General features: G+C 45.5%; 1 protein-coding gene across 1 annotated transcript in view; it reads left to right on the top strand.

The window, feature by feature from the left end:
- Kntc1 (kinetochore associated 1) overlaps positions 1-17,014 on the top strand; it is a 76,392-nt gene that overhangs the window by 48,001 nt on the left and 11,377 nt on the right. Inside the window, exons 42-53 of the mRNA XM_036171531.1 lie at positions 972-1,088; positions 2,232-2,341; positions 4,274-4,478; positions 6,790-6,879; positions 8,634-8,805; positions 8,889-8,947; positions 9,053-9,269; positions 9,768-9,841; positions 10,046-10,256; positions 10,373-10,482; positions 13,755-13,801; positions 15,538-15,616. Coding sequence (XP_036027424.1) covers positions 972-1,088; positions 2,232-2,341; positions 4,274-4,478; positions 6,790-6,879; positions 8,634-8,805; positions 8,889-8,947; positions 9,053-9,269; positions 9,768-9,841; positions 10,046-10,256; positions 10,373-10,482; positions 13,755-13,801; positions 15,538-15,616 — 1,491 coding nt within the window. The remainder of the gene's footprint in view (positions 1-971; positions 1,089-2,231; positions 2,342-4,273; positions 4,479-6,789; positions 6,880-8,633; positions 8,806-8,888; positions 8,948-9,052; positions 9,270-9,767; positions 9,842-10,045; positions 10,257-10,372; positions 10,483-13,754; positions 13,802-15,537; positions 15,617-17,014) is intronic.

The following is a 17,014-nucleotide window of genomic DNA, read 5'->3' as shown; positions in this document are numbered from 1 at the left end:
GCACCAATGCCAGGCCGTTCGCGGATGCCTTAACTCTAGCTCCAGGAGATCTAACACCCTCTTCTGGCCTCTGCAGGCACCTGCACACTTGTGGCCTACACTCACAGAGACATACACACATATAAATGAAAACAGAGGTTGAAGAGGTAGCCCAGGGGTCAAGCGTGCATACTGCTCTTGCAGAGGACTGGAATGTGATTCCACATTGAGCAACTCACAACCCCCTGTAACACCAGCTTCAGGGGAATCTGATGCCTGCGGCACCCTTGAGCGCCAGTGCACAGATGCACATGCATAAAGAGAGACACATAATTTAATCTTTAAAATCAATAAAATAAGTCTTTGAGAAAAAGGAGTTGTGACCATACAAACCAATATGTAGCCATTTACACTGTAGTCACAAAAAGGTTTATAGGGTTTAGGGAGTGTGAGGACTCAGGATTGAATCCAGGCCTGCACACATGTTGCACCATGCTTTAGCACTGGGCCATGTCCTCAGCCCAAGGTTATGAGTTTTCTGTTCTCAAACAGAGTCTTGTGTGCAGCTTGGCTACCAGATGCTCTCCAGCCCAGGCTGCCCTTCACCTCTCGGCAGTCCTCCCCAGGGCTGGGAGTCCTCCTCAGGGCTGGGATCACACAGGCGCTGCTGCTCCTGGCTTTGATTTTTTTCCCCTGCTTTCTGAGTTTCATCTAAAATGTATTAGACGGCCGGGCGGTGGTGGCACACGGCTTTAATCCCAGCACTCGGGAGGCAGAGGCAGGCGGATCTCTGTGAGTTCGAGGCCTGCCTGGTCTACAGAGCGAGATCCAGGAAAGGCGAGGCCTGCCTGGTCTACAGAGCGAGATCCAGGAAAGGCGCAAAGCTACACAGAGAAACCCTGTCTCGAAAAACCAAAAACAACAACAGAAGAATTCTGATCCCTTAAAATGTATTAGAACTAATACTATTTGAACTTGTTTTTACTTTTTAGGCATTATCTTTGGTGGGCTCTCAGCTGGCAAATCTCTATCAGGATATTGAAACAGAACTTCGGTTCCATGAAATCAGTATTGATGCTCAGTGGGGCATTCGTCTTGGTAAACTTGGTGTGAGTATTCATAGTACTTTGATATTTAATCTGTCTTGAGAATTATCTAATCTGAGAATATGACAAAGATCTTGTCAACCATTACTTTGGGGTATATAAAGAAAAAAGGTGGTGGCACATGCCTTTAATCCCAGCACTTGGGAGGCAGAGGCAGGCAGATCTCTCTGAGTTCGAGGCCAGCCTGGTCTACAATGTGAGATCCAGGACAGGCACCAAAACTACACAGAGAAACCCTGTCTCGAAAAACCAAAAAAAGAAAAGAAATAAGGGTCTTTTTGTGTTATTTTTTTGATGTTTCTTTTAATAATGTTAGAAGGAGCCTGACACTTTTCACCAGCTTAGGTTTCTCATTTATAGTATGTATGTCTAGTACCAACCGACATTTATACTCTCTCAGACTTAACTTACAGCCTTATACCATCTGTTGTTTAGTTACGAGTTTTTGTTGTTTTCTTTTGGAGATAGGATTTTGCTATGCTGCTCAAGTCTTGGACTTGGTTTAAACAGATCCTCCTGTTCAGCCTCCCGAGTAGCAGGGATTACAAATACATGTTACTGTTGCTTCTTGTCTAAAAATAATACTAAGGAGTAACAGTTACACATACCTGTCACCCCAGTACTTGGGAAGCCGAAGCAGGAGGATGGTGAGTTTGAGGCCAGTTTAGGTTACAAAATGAGACATGAAACATTTTATTTGCAAATAGATTGTTTATCAGGAAAGTAACCATTGCCAAATGCTGTGTGTTTTGAGACTTGATTCCTAAGCAACGGTGGGACGGGTTCCACCAACACTAACAATCAGGCTTCCCTGAAGCAGGGAGAGGTTATGATGGCAAAGATGCCTCAGGTGTCACAGCGATGGTTGAACAGCATGATAAAAAGAATTAGGGCCAGCCAGATGGCTCAGTGAGAAAAGATCCTTGCCACCAAGCCAGAGGACCTGAGTTTCATCCCTAGAACCTGCGTTGTAAGAGAGAACTGACTCCCACAAGTGGTCCTCTGACCTTCAGACACTGGCTGCAGCAAGGGCACACACACAGAGGCATAATAGTAAAGTAAAAGGGCGTGTTGTGAGGTTGCTCTATTTCTGATACTTTTCAGTTAGAAGTTCAGGTTTGTTCATTTTGTATTCTTTGTTTCTAGATTTCTTTTCAGCGTGCTTTCAGACAAAATTTCCTCACCAAGAAAGACCTCCTTAAAGCTCTTGTTAATAACATAGATATGGACACAAGCCTCATTCTGGAATATTGCAGGTAATCTTTACATGTTAATGTATCTATGCTGTTGGTGTAGCCAGCTTGGGTCGGGTTCCTCTCTGGTGCCTACCCTGAGATCTCTCCCATAGTCCTGGGAGAGATGCTAATCTGAGGGGTGTCAAATGAATCTACCTACCTTGATTGTATTGGGAGAAACTTTCCAAAGAATGGTCAGTCCACACTGTTCTTAGGAAAAGAATCAATTGAGGAAGCTATGATAGCACTCATGAAATTCATAGCAGAAAACAGCTGATGTAGTCAAAAGCCAAATAACACCAGTACTCCTTGAGCCTTGGCTTCCTCTGGAAAAAACTTGACCCTTCCAGGTAATAGCTTTGCCATAGTTAGCTGAATTCCTTCTTCATAGTTCTGCGGTTCGTAGCAATACCCAGCATGGACACACTGGACAAAGTAAGGAGATGAGGAGGGGAAGGAGAGGCTCAGACGGAGGGGACTGTGTGATACGGTCATGGTCAGCCAAATGATATGTAACTGCTTCTCAAATAGTAAAGGCTCTCACCCCTTTCTGACTTGCAATAGATAAGTGGATTATGGGGATTTTATTGCTTATTTTTGAGTTAGGACCCCCTGTAACCCACAAAAGCTTCAAATTTGCTGTGTAGCTGAGGCTGATCTTGAACTGTTGATCATCTTGCCTTCATCTCCAGGTGCTAGGATCATAGGTGCATATCACTATGCCGGCCTGGAGCTGAGTCTTTGCTTTTGTTTTGGTGCTAGGGATCAAATCCATCTCCTCAAGCACATTGACTGCACCATACCCCATCTATCCCCAGTGCCCAAGATACTGATAACATCTGCCTGGAGTATTCTTTCAGCAGCCAAGCATCTCATCAGTCCCTCCTTCCTTAGGGGACAAGAGTAATGACCCTGACTCTCTCCATGCTGAGTCTGCAAAGACTAGAAGATACCCAGAGCTCTGAGTAGCACTGACTCAGAGCATGGGAATGAAACTATCCAGTCTTCAGTTTTGAGAACTTCAAACGCTGGTGGGGTATGTCTGCCATGCTTGACAAAGTTGAGCCCTGGCAGACTTGTGAGTGCTGCTTTCTAACTGCCCCCTTTCCTGCAGTTTAAGTAGCCATGACAATATTAAGTTTGTTCCAGTCATTCTGCAGAGGCCTTGGTACTGATAGTGACACTTTGCCTGGGGCAGTCCATGTGAACTAAGTCAGATGGCTTTTAAAATTTTTCATTTGGTTTTGTTGTGGTGGTCCAGGCTGGCCTCCAATTTGTGGTCTTGCTGATTCAGCCTCCTAAACACAGGGATTACAGATGGGAACCACCCCAGCACCGTGCCCAGCTAGATGGCTTTTAGAATATCAGGGGACTTGACTGTGATGGTTCTTAAAGCATTCCTTCATATCTCAATTATTATGCGTGGCAGACTAAAGGATCACTGTCTCATTCTAAAGGCCTGAGGGGGTGTTTCAGTTGTTACTTTGTCTATACCAACTAAGGCCTTTTTTAAATTATGTAACTTATTACTTATTTTTGTGTGAAATAGAGTCTCATGTACTCTAGACTAGCCATGAATTTACAGGATGACCTTAAACTCTTGATCCAGTTGACTACCTCCCAGTGGCATTACCAGCATGTACTGCCTAGCCCAGCTAGACTATCTGGTTTGAAAAGACAATAATTAAACCAGACATTGTAGTATAGGCCCCACTATTGTCTGAGGCAGGAGGATTACCTCAAGCTCCATTCTAGCCCCAGCTGCTGATCAAGACCCCTTTTAAAGAAAGAACAGCAGTATTTAGCTTTGATAACGCACACTTTTTCTGATTATGAGGCTAGACAATGGCAAGGTTAAAAGACTTGAGTGACAGGCGTGTGGACCTGAGTTGTCTGTCAGAACCCTTGCTGAGAAACATTTGAGATCAGCCTGTAACTTCCTGCCCCTTTCAGCACCTTTCAGCTGGACTCTGACGAAGCCCTTCGGTTGTTCGTTGAAACCCTGTTCCACAATACTAACAACCAGAGCCAGGGAGATGCCAGCCCGGAGTCCACAGAGCAGCAGCATTCCAGACTCTTGGCCAAAGCTACTGAGATGATTCCTTTACTGACAAGCACAAAGGACTTGGTCATCAGTCTTAGTGAGATCCTCTATAAGGTAGGTGAGTGGGGAGTGGAGCAGTCTTGGTGAGATCCTCTATAAGGTAGGTGAGTGGGGAGTGGAGCAGTCTTGGTGAGATCCTCTATAAGGTAGGTGAGTGGGGAGTGGAGCAGTCTTAGTGAGATCCTCTATAAGATCGGTGAGTGGGGAGTGGAGCAGTCTTGGTGAGATCCTCTATAAGGTAGGTGAGTGGGGAGTGGAGCAGTCTTAGTGAGATCCTCTATAAGGTAGGTGAGTGGGGAGTGGAGCAGTCTTGGTGAGATCCTCTATAAGGTAGGTGAGTGGGGAGTGGGTCAGTCTTAGTGAGATCCTCTATAAGATTGGTGAGTGGGGAGTGGAGCAGTCTTGGTGAGATCCTCTATAAGGTAGGTGAGTGGGGAGTGGAGCAGTCTTAGTGAGATCCTCTATAAGGTAGGTGAGTGGGGAATGGAGCAGTCTTGGTGAGATCCTCTATAACTAACAACTGGATATATTAAGTCCTGAAGTTTTCAGGTTTTATTTTGTTTTGTTTTAAGATAGAGTCCCACATAGCCCAGGCTAGACTCAAGCTTAGAATGTAGCTAAGGATAGTCTTAAACTCCTGAGCCTTCTGGTTCTACTTCTCAAGGTTGGGATTATAGATGTGTGCCACCAGTTTGCTAAATTCTGTGTGTCTGTGTGTGTATATGTGTGTGTGGAGGGGATACTGCTGCCCCAGAGGTCATAGGTTTACTGGGAGCTGGAGTTACCACCAGTAACTGGTTTAAGCCACCTGACACGGGTGCAGGGAAACCTCGGGCCCTCTGCAAGAGCACTGAGTGGCTCCCGACCACTGCGCGCTCTCTCTAGCCCTAAGTTCTTTGTTTTCACACAGCAGTCTATTGAACACAGCATTTCCTTCCCGTCCTACATTTTCTCCCCCAAATAAAGCAGCGTTTCCACCAGACTTGTCTGTCTGTTTGTTTGCCCTCAGTATATGGCTCTTTGAGATGGTCTCAAGTAGTCCAAGCTGTCCTGGAACTTGCTGTGTAGCCAAGGATGACTTTGAACTCCTTCTCAATTTCCCAGTTGTTAGGATTACAGGTGTGTGCCACCATGCTTGGTTTCTCGGGTTTTGTTTGTTCTCACCTTACATTTATTTATTTTGCACCACATTTTACATCATAGTATGTATGAGGAGGTCAGAGGACAGCTTGTTTCTACCATGTGGGACCCAGGGGTTGAATTCAGGTTGTCAGGCTTGGCAGCAAATGCCTGACCAGCTCCACTCAGATTTTTTTTAATAGGAAACATTCTTTGTCAAACAATCAAATGAGAAAGAAAGTATAAATCTTAAAGGGAAATTTCCTGTGGGTCCTACTCTCTGGAGTGGGATAAATGTTAACAGCTCAGTGTAGTACCATTCCACAGTAAGTGTGTGGCCCAGTGCCTGTCCTGTGTAATACCCCACTGTGGTGGTGGTGGTGGGGAGACACTGGCATTGGACCAGCCTTTCATGAGTAGAACTTTAAACTATACATTTCAGTGTTATCAACAGTTACATTGAATGAATGTATTTTCCTACTTTTTTTTTTTTATGAAAATTTCTGCAAATTGGTATTTTTAAGTTAAGAGGTAGTTTGGGGGGTTGGAAGGTAGGTACCAGGAGAAATAAGGTTATCAGACTGTAAGATGGATTTCAGTTTTACATTTTGCCTAGAAGTCAGCCAGGAATTACAGACTTGCTCCTAGGTCTGACGGCCCATCTTCCCACTTTGATAATTATGTACTTTTAGTCGGCATTTAAAACATGAAAATGCTGTGTGGGCAGAAAGCGGGGGCAAAGAGAACACGTCTTTTTTTATAAGCCTGTACAGATACCATTCAGTTAATCCTTGCATTAGGAAGACAGTTAAGGTGGAATCCCTGAAGAGGCTCAAACATGAAGGCCCACGCTGTGGTGAAGTCATTTCCAAGGGAGCCTTCTTCCTGTTCTAATTTCCATCATAAGTAGAACAAACGAGACTTCAGTTTCAAACTCTTAAAAAACTGAAAATTTAACCATATGTTTATTCTTTCTGTGTAATTAGCACCCCAGAGGCATCTGCTGTCACCAAAAAAGTATTGCCTTGTACAGCTTTTTAAACTCCCCTTGAAGACATTTTAAACGCCGCCCGCCGCTTAGCCTAGTGGAGGTAGTTTTAGAGGTGAGAGTTGAGCTGTGAAGGGCAGCCTGGGCCTCGGTGCCTGCTTGTGTTTGCTGTTTGTACCAGTGAAGGCTACCAAATAAAGCACATGTGAGCGTGACAGTGTCTTCTCATGTTTTGACATATTTCTGCTTTTTGTGCAGCTGGACCCGTATGATTATGAGATGATTGAAGTTGTACTGAAAGTTATAGAACAAGCCAATGAAAAGATAACCAGTGTGAACATTACTCAGGTATAAAAGTATGTTAAAGACTGAAACTCATCTCTGTGCTTTGGTTTGTTATGATAGTATAGTATAATGTTATAATTATTATAATATTAAGAACGTTATCCGGGTTCTTTTTGTTTGTTTGTTTGTTTGTTTGTTGTTGTTGTTTTGGTGTTTTGTTTTTGTTTTTTGTGGGTTTTTTTGTTTTTTTCTCGAGACAGGGTTTCTCTGTGTAGCTTTGCGCCTTTCCTGGAACTCGCTTTGGAGACCAGGCTGGCCTCGAACTCACAGAGATCCGCCTGACTCTGCCTCCTGAGTGCTGGGATTAAAGGTGTGCGCCACCACCGCCCGGCTAATTTTCTTTCTTTTTTTTTTTTTTTAATGTAATATTTTTAATTCTTGAAGAATTCAGCCAAGGTCGAGGCCAACTTAGTCTACAAAGTGAATACCAGGACAGCCAGAGCTGTTAGAAGAGAAATCCTGTCTGGGGGGTTCATGCGTGGATACGGTGTAGTTTGATCATTTTTACCCCACTATTCCTCCCCAACTTATTTCTGACAAACCCCTTAGTTTGCTTTATTCATTTATTATTTTTGTTTATTTAATGATGTTTGCTTTTTCCATTTTTAAAAAACATTAGTGTGTGTGTACCGCTGAGATATCTTACCTGCCCATGTTTTTGGTTCTTTGAAACAGGGTCTCATGTAGCTCAATCTGCTTTTCTTTCTTTCTCTTCTCTTTTCTTTTTCCTTTTTTGAGACAAAGTTTCTCTGTGTAGCCCTGGGTGTCCTGGAACTTACTCTGTAGACCAGACTGGCCTCGAACTTGGTGATACATGTGCCTCTGCCTCCCGAGTGCTAGGATTAAAGGCGTGCACCACTACCTTCCTGGCTTGCTGTTTTCAAACTGGTTGTGTAGCCAAGTTTGACCTTGAATTTCTTTCTTGTTTTAAATTTATAATGTTCTGCCTGCATATGTATGTCTGCACACTAGAAGAGGGCACCAGATCTCATTACAGGTGGTTGTGAGCCACCATGTGGTTGCTGGGAATTGAACTCAGGACCTCTGGAAGAGCTGCCCAATGCTCTTAACCTTTGAGCCTCCAGCCTGACCTTGAATTTCTTTTCTTTTTTGGTTTTTCGAGACAGGGTTTCTCTGTGTGGCTTTGCACCTTTCCTGAAACTCACTCTGTAGCCCAGGCTGGCTTCAACCTCACAGAGATCCGCCTGCCTCTGCCTCCAGAGTGCTGGGATTAAAGGCATGCCACACCACTGCCCGGCTGACCTTGAATTTCTTGATCTTCCATCTCTACCTTCCCAATACTGGGATTACTGGTCACTTTCTGTCTACTATATAGGTGGAAGATTTTAGAGTTAGCTTGGGAAACATAATAAGATCCTACCTCAAAGATAAGTTGAGTAATTAAAAATGAAAACTTCCAACTTCAGTGTTTTTTGACTTCTGTTCCAAAGTATTTGAAGAGTTTGTCCAGAACTGCCCAAGTCTTATTCTGTGTGCCAGATGGTACCCTCCTCTGTTCCTCTGGATGTGATGTCTCTAGTGATCATATAGCATGTTTTAGGAGCCAGCCATACAGGGAAAACTAGAAATGGACTTGGTTTTGGTAGAGTGTGTGGATCAGGCACATACATGTGCCACCACGTGCATGTGGTGGTCAGGTTGGCAGGCATGGTGGCAGGTGCCACAAGCAAGTGCACGTGGTGCAGATGTGCCAGGACAGGGTGACCCTCACAGGCCTCTTGTACGTTTCCACACAGGCTCTGAATCTTCTGAAGCACTTGAAGTCATACCGGAGAATCTCGCCCCCAGTGGACCTGGAACACCAGTATATGCTGGAGCACGTGACAACCCTACCTCCAGCCGCCCAGACTAGACTGCCTTTTCACCTCATATTGTTTGGCACAGCACAGAACTTCTGGAAAATTCTCTGTATGGTCATTAACTTCTTAGGTATTTTATTCAATAGCCAACTAATTTTTTTCTCACATGACCTATCCTTCTTCCCTCTCCAGCCTCAGAGCTCAGTGAAGAGTCGCTTCCAACCCTGCTCTTGATTTCTAAGCTAATGAAGGTAACGGTGGAGCCTCCTAAGGGGCTTCCTGTTTATGGGCCCTGAGCCTGGCCCGGGGAGCATAAGCTAATCCCCACCCCACTGTTTTTCTCCTTCTCTCCCAAGTTCTCCCTAGATACTCTCTACGTGTCTACAGCCAAACACGTCTTTGAAAAACGCCTGAAGCCAAAGCTGCTGAAGTTAGCGCAAGCCAGGTCATCAGCCCTGATGAGCAAGGAAGTGGATAAGCTCACGAAGACCATCGAGTCCTACCTCCTGTCCATAGTCAACCCGGAGTGGGCCGTGGCCATCGCCATCAGCCTCACCCAGGAGATCCCAGAAGGTGCGCGGCACTCGCTCCTGGGACTTGCCGTGCTGGCTGGCAGTCTGGGTTTGGGCTGTGTCCTCTTCTGCAGTGCGGGGATCGATCCCAGGTCTTGTACGTGCGGGGCAGGTGTTCTGTCCAGTCATCGGTTTCAGTTCCCAGTGCTCATCAGCTAGAGCTGGCCGGAAGCTCCTGCTCTGTCCCAGTGTTTGAAGAGTTTGTCGTGAGCTGCCCAAGTCTATTGCATCGGGCCCATTCAGACCTTGTTGGAAAAGATTCGAAAAGGCAGTGTGGATGGTCTGATGCTGTCTGCCCCCACATCCATAGAAAACTTAGTGAGGAACCAGGAGTGGACTGGAAGCTGTGAAGGATCTCTGTGGGGTTTGGTTTCTGTCTTGTACCCTGCTGTCCCATTTCCCTCATGCTTTATTTTTACTGGGTGTTCGTAATTTTAGAGTTTTTGCTGCTTTGGTAACGTCTCAGAGGATTCTCTCTCACAGACCTTTGTCCTTCCAGGCCCCTTCAAGATGACCAGCTTGAAATTCTGTCTGTATTTGGCTGAAAGATGGCTACAAAACATCCCATCTCAGGTGCGTCTGAACCATGCTTGCTGATCAGCAATCTCATCCCCCCTTTATCCCAGGACCCAGAAGGGAGAAGAAAGCCTACAGTTGCCATGATGGGTGTTTTAGGGTGCAGAAAAAGCAGGGAGGGCCCATGAAGGCAAAAGAAGGAGTGCCATCCTCCCTTGAGATTTTCACAGAAGGCTTTCTCTCCTTTGGCATTGTTTTAAGGATGAGACACGTGAAAAAGCCCAGGCCTTGCTGAAGAAGCTTTACCTCCAGTTCCGGCGCTCGGGTACCGAAGCCGTGCTCATAGCCCACAAGTTGAACGTTCCGGAATATTTAAGGGCAGTAGGAAAGCCAGCACATCTCATCGTGAGCCTCTATGAACACCCCAGCATAAGCGAAAGACTCCGTACTTCATCTGGCAAAGATTATCCCGGTGGGAACAAAGCTTCGTGGTTCTGGTCCCGGAAGAGCCGCTGCTTTGATTCCTAGTTGTCATGTGCCGGAAGCCTGCATTTTCACTTTTGTACTTTTTTGTCTTGACTGTCTTAGATATTCACGCAGCAGCTAAAGAAATAGCCGAAGTCAATGAAATTAATTTGGAAAAAATTTGGGACATGTTGTTGGAGAAATGGTTGTGCCCCTCAACAGTGCCCGGTGAGGTGAGTGAATCTCACAGCCCCAAGTATGTGGATGGATAGGAGCTGAGTTTGTGTTCTGCACGCCACAGCCCTCCGAAGAGGACGCTGACTGGCCTTATACCTCAGGCTGGCCCTGCTTTGTTATTCTAATACCTCAACCCACTCAAGTGCTGAGATTATTATAGGGCCGCACCACCACACCTGACTCTGACTCCTCAGAGGTCACAGGTCACCTGATGAGTTTTAATGAGATGGTTTGTTATTCTGTAACTATTTAAACATTCAGCTCATGACTTCAGACACATTCTTTTTTTTTTTTTTTTTTTTTTTTTTTTTTTTTTGTGGAGCTGAGGCTCGAACCCCGGGTCTTGTGCTTGCTAGGCAAGCGCTCTACCACTGAGCTAAATCCCAACCCCCAGACACATTCTTATATATAAGAAGAGGCCTGTTTTTTTGACTTGGGTTCATGTGGTTAACTTTTTATTTCTGAAATGATTTAAAATGGAATAGGAACGTTTAGGAGCAGTGCAGAAATACTGCTATGCACTGTTTGCCCAGATTCATTCGATTTTAGCTTCTCTCTGCATTTACTTCACCCTCTAGTTCTCTCTACTGCCCTATCTATCCATTTCTCTCCACGGAGAGTATATTGCATATGCCGTGTCCCTTGGTACTGCCCTATCTATCCATTTCTCTCCATGGAGAGTATATTGCATATGCCGTGTCCCTTGGCCCCTTCATACTGAAGCGCATATTCTCTAAGAGCAGGGATTTGCTTAACGACTGCAGTTTTAATTTTAGAAAAATCACAGCACTTGGGAGGTAAAGGTGGAAAGATCATTGCAAGTGTAAGGCCAGCCTTGTCTACACAGCAGAGTTAGACCAACCAGAGCTACCTACTAAAGACTCGATTTCAAAAGATTAAATACTAAGGCAATGCTGCATAAATGATGTTGGTATATGATAATTAGAAGAATATATCTGTTTGGCCCTTCTAGGTGGTATTAATTTACTCATGTGTGTTATTTATGTGCACATGTGCTCTTGTGCACACATGGAGGTCAGGGGACAACTTTGTGGAGTGAGTTCTGTCCTCTCTTTACAGGTTATGTTAATTTAGATGCATATCTTGGCTAAGTTGTCCCTTTCTCTAATGCATTCTCTTCTTCCCTTTGTAGTTACTGGGGAAATGTTTTGAGATAATACAGCATGAAATTCTCTACAAATTCTTCCCCTCACCTCATCTGCCCACCCCCACATGTTAGCTTAGCAACGTTGATGACTTTTTAACATGTTTTAGCTGTGGTGACACATTAACAGTTTGGAAGGGTGCGGGCCAATTGCTTTATAAATGTCATCTTTGCTCACATTTTTCTGTGACTTAACGTAGGTTATGCGCTTTAGTCACACTGCATAGGTGATGTGTTCTTTTCAGCGGAACACAGTAGGCGGCACATGATGCTGATTTTTTAGAAATAGTATAATTAGCATCTAACATTTGTGAAAGGATGTAGCAATCTCAATCCAGATTTTTCACTAGTTTCTCTGAATTTTCAGGTAGAACTTATCAGTAGATTCTATAATTCCTGTGCTTATGTAGGAAGATAATATTCTTGAAATATGGTTGTAAAAAATGGTATAACCAATACGAAATTAAGTATGATATCTAGTGGGATTTTCATGCTTATATTTTGCCCAAACTGTTTCCAACTCCCAGTGGAAAGCCGTTCTGCCGCAGCCTCCCGAGGAGCCGAGGCTAACTGTAGCCGGGCAGTCTCATTGTTCCATGTTTCTGAGCTGATTGGTTTCTTTGCTGGATACTGAACCCCTTGAGTGCCAAGCCCGAGCGCTACCGCTGAGATACATCCCCAGCCCTTGGCTCTTATTTTCACTTATGTTTTAATTACATACAAATTGTTCAAGGGAATCGGCTCTCCTTCTACCAAGTGGGTCCTGTGGATTGAACTCAGACTTCAGGCTTGGCAACAAGCACCTTTACTTATGAGTAACTTCTCAGTGGCCCTAATGACTTTTAATTAGTAGCTGTTATATAATTTTTTATTCTACTCCACAATGTGCTCCTACTGTTTTAACATTAGGTCTTGAGTATCCCAGGCTGGACTCTAGCACACCATGTAGCTGAGGATGGCCTCCCAAGTGCTGGGATTGGAGGTGTGTGCTCCCACAGCTGGTCTGTGCTGTGCTGGGGATTGAACCCAGTGCTCCATGCCACTGCGTAAACACTTCATGCCTGAGGTCCAGTGCTAGCCTATCCTACCAAGAGCAGTGACTGCTTCCATGGGACACAGTGTAAGCTCATGTCTACACTCAGCATTTCTGTGTGCCAAGCTCCACATTAGCTCAGGTAGTCAACTGAAAGGTTCTGGCAACTAAGAACCATGCCTCACATGGTTCAAACCTGGCACAGTGCTTTGGGAGCCCTGATGAATGCATGTTAATTTGGTGAATGACTCACTTAAATTTTGTGGAGTAGCTCAATGACGTCACTGGCTGGTGTGTCTGACTGAGGCCTTGGGCACTGGGAAGGCTGAGGCATGGGAGGAGCCAGCCTCAGCTACATAGTGAGACTGTACAAAAACACAAATCTTGGGACCCTTTTTTATTTGTTTTATACCTCAGTCGGTCCTGAAACTTGAACTTGGTATATAGACCAGTCTTCCCTTGAACTCACAGAGATTCCCCTGCCTCTGTTCCTCGGTGTTAGGACTAAAGACATGCTTTACCATGCCTGGCTCCATTCCTTTTAAAATTTATCCAACAATTGTCACCTTCACGAGGACCCAAATGTTTGTTTACTTAAGGCCATGTGTGTGCTCAGAATTGGACTTTCACCTAAAAAGTACGCAGGCTATATTTATTGTGTGAATGCTGCATGGAACCTTCATTTAAGCGAAAGTCATCATTAGGCAATCACAGTATTTCCTCCACATAAATGTAGTTTTAGTTTTCGTTAATCATTTTATTATTTTGTGTGTGTGAGTGTTTTGCTTACATGCATGTCCCTGCACCACATGCATGCCTGATGCCTGCTGAGGTCAAAAGAAGGTGTCAGGTGCCCTGGAACTGGAGTTACAGACAATTGTGAGCCACCATGTGGGTGCTGGGAATCGAACCCGAGTCCTCTGGAAGAGCAACAAATGCACTCTTAGCTCTGCAGCCCTATAAACATGGTTTTGTACCTTCAGTTTTTTGTCATGTATATTGCACTACGATGAAAGTTTGTGTATCCACAGCCTACAGTCTTTAACTTTTATTCTTCTCTGTTTCCAAAGCAAGCGTCAGAGTTCTTTGAACTTGAAGAGGATGAAGTACTGCATAGGTATGCTTTCCTTCACTGTGGCCTCCCCCTTGACACCCATGTGGGTCTCACTAGGAAACAGATTTAGAAGTTAGATTTGAAAAGACTTCTTGATGGGACTTGGGTCAGAGTCTCAGAGAAGGGTCATTCATTGCTCTGGCAGTCTCCACGGGCCGGAACTAAGGATTTAAACCTCCTGTGAATGTTCTTCTGAAGCAGAGAATGTCCCAAGCAAAGGAAACTCTTCTCTCAGATAGCACCTTGGCCCCAGGGCCCTGTGTACACTTGTGTTCTAGAACATGTCATGGCTCAGATACGAGACAGATTCCTTCGCCTGTGACCAAGATCTTAGGAGTTGTGTACTTTCGTCAAATGTGCTCACCGCTCGTTCTATTGAGAAGACTATATCTAAGCTTGGATCAGAAGGAATGTGGTAGCCCATTACCGATGCCTGACCCCTGCATGGAAAGAGGGTGTGGCAGTAAGCTGCCAGCTCTGTGCCATTCCTGCCCTATAGACCACAAGTAGCAGAGAGTCCTGCGAGGCCCCGTGGCTGCCTCCTCTCTGAAAATCAAATGAAGGTGGACTTGCGGAACCCAGACAAAAAGATAATTGTTCCTAATTTTGAGCAGAGCTGGTCACCTACCAACTCCCTGGCTCCTTCCTTCTGAACCTACCTCAGTAGTAGTTTGGGAGGGGGCGTTGTTACTTTTATGTGTTTTTTGGTCAGGATCTAACTGTAGGCAGTTACACTGACCCTAAACTTGGAATCTTCCTGCCTCAGCCTCCCCAAGTGCTGAGATGACAGGTGTGCAGTTCCAGGCCTGGCTGTCTCTTGCTTAGCCTCCACTCCGCCCCACCCCCACCCAAAGACAGGGTTTCTCTGTTTGGCTCTGGCTGCCCTGGATCTCACTCTGTAGACCAGGCTGGCCTCGAACTCACAGAGATCCACCTGCCTGTGCCTCCCGAGTGCTGGGATTAAAGGTGTGTGCCACACCTGGCTTCTTGTTTAGTCTTTTAAGGGTATGTGTACCTTTGTCCAACTTAGAGACGGCTCCTGGCCTGTCTAATGCACCAGTTATGTGGAAAGCCTTAGAAGCAATTCAAACCGTGACAGAAGGAATCCCCAAAGCGTATCTGCAAGTGTCTTTTCCACCTGAGAGCTCCCTCCTCCAGCCTGTCTAATCCCTCTGGACCTCCCTAGGAGTGGTCTGCCAGCCCTAGAGCTGGAGTGGGAACTGTGTCCTTCCTTCCCGGGTCCTCCTGGGCCCCTGGGCCGCACACTGCAGTGTCGGTCTCAGCAAGAGCACTCTGAAAAGAACTCTGAAAGCCGCCTTTGTTCAAGACATTGTCGTCTTTAGCTGTGAAGGAACTCAAGAAAAAGCGAGCCATCCAGACTAGAGACAGGACTCACTGACTAGGGGCACTGCTGGGGTTTCTTCCCAGCACCCACACAGCAACTCACAACTGTCTGCACCTCCAGTTCCCGCGGGTCTGATCCCCACTTCCTGCCTCTGCAGGCACCAGGCACACACATGGAGCACAGACACACGCAGGCAAAGCACGCACACACACAAAACACACACACAATAAAAGTTTAAAATAAAAAAGTGTAAACACCGTTGAAAGGGAAGACAAAAATGCCCTTGGCCCGTGTCCTGGCTGATATCAGGATGCTGCCATTTTCTGTAGACAGAAGCACAGCTCTGCTGTATTGTATCCCTAAGTTTAAAAATGTCTCTCTTTTCCTCCCCCAGAGTCGTGTATCTCCTGCAGTCTCGCCCGATTGATTATAGTTCAAGAATGCTGTTTGTGTTTGCCACCTCAGCCACAAGTGTAAGCAATAGAAACTCAGAACACATGGGCATCTCTGCTTGACGTTTCCCCGGCATATTTTTTCACACTTGGTTTCATAAACACAATCCAGATAGTGATGTTATTTGATAAGCAGGGATCATTGCACATACCACACTCCATTTAGTCCCATGAATGCAACATCTGCTTAGCGGGCCGCATGATGCCCCTGTTGGTAGCTCCCAGAGGTGCACTTTGTTCATGGTTACTAGCTCCCGGATGAGTCAGCATTCCTGATACCGGGACACTGTACAAACTGGCCCTGGGAAGAAAACATCACTTGTCTCCATGCTCCATATGACCTGCTCTCTTCTAATCACCCACTGGCCTCTCCCATGCTAAACTTCAGTCTCCCTGAGGGGACACACAAACTCTGTAGTCTTCATGATTTTTAATATAGCGGTTTTGTTGGTAGGGAGCAGGGGGAGGGTTTGGTTTGGTTTGGTTTTTTATTGAGACACAGTCTGGCTTGGATTCTGTGGCCTAGACTGATCTCATACTCCTGGCAAACCTCCTGCCTCAGTCTCCTTAGTGCTGGACTAGCAAGTATGAGCTACTGCACCAGCTAACAGTGTCTTGCAAGGCAGCTGGAGTAGGCAAAGGGAGGATGAGGACCACAGCACATGGTCCTGAAAGGTACAAGAGGAACATCTGCGATCCTGGATGTAAACTCATGACATTCTACAAGGGAGTCTGTCCTCTAGTCGTTCTTTAAGTATGGCTGTACGTGGGCCAGTTAGCTCAGGCTCAGCAGGGGGTGCTTCCTCCTGATGCCCTTTCTGCCAAGAAGAATACTAATGAATGCACCATCATTAATTAACGTTAACATGTATTCAGAGGTGCATTATTGATACATATAAGAGTTGACTGATTAAGAAAATTAATTTTTATTGTTTCATCAAAAACATTTCAAGGGCTGGGTGGTAGTGACACACACATTTAATCCCAGCAGTTGGGAGGCAGGGGCAGATCCCAGAGTTTGAGGCCAGCCTGTTCTACAGAGCAAATTCCAGGACAGCCAAGCTTCCATTATTTCAAGGGAAGTCCTCTTTGGTTTTCTGTGTGCTGGCAGTGGATGTGAGCAGCTGGGGGTCACTGTCTTGATTCTACACGACGTCTTACCCACTGCTTCGTTAGCACCAGCAGGACAAATACCAACATCTTGTAAAAGGCAGAAAACAAAAAACTCTCTTAATATTTTGGCCCTTTGCCTCCTGAAAGAGTCTCAGGAGTTCTCTCCAGGGGTCATGTTGAAGTACTCTGTTCTCTGCTCTGCACTGGTTAAAGGTGGAGATAATTGAGTTCAGGAGAAGTGGGAAGATATCCAGGGGAAGGAAGGGATGTTTTCATCACCTAAGCTGAAGTTGTTTGCCTGACTCG

This window comes from Onychomys torridus, chromosome 22 (genome assembly GCF_903995425.1).
Source record: "Onychomys torridus chromosome 22, mOncTor1.1, whole genome shotgun sequence".
In the NCBI taxonomy this organism is placed as follows: Eukaryota; Metazoa; Chordata; class Mammalia; order Rodentia; family Cricetidae; genus Onychomys; species Onychomys torridus.
This window is presented reverse-complemented; position numbering and strand designations above follow the sequence as displayed.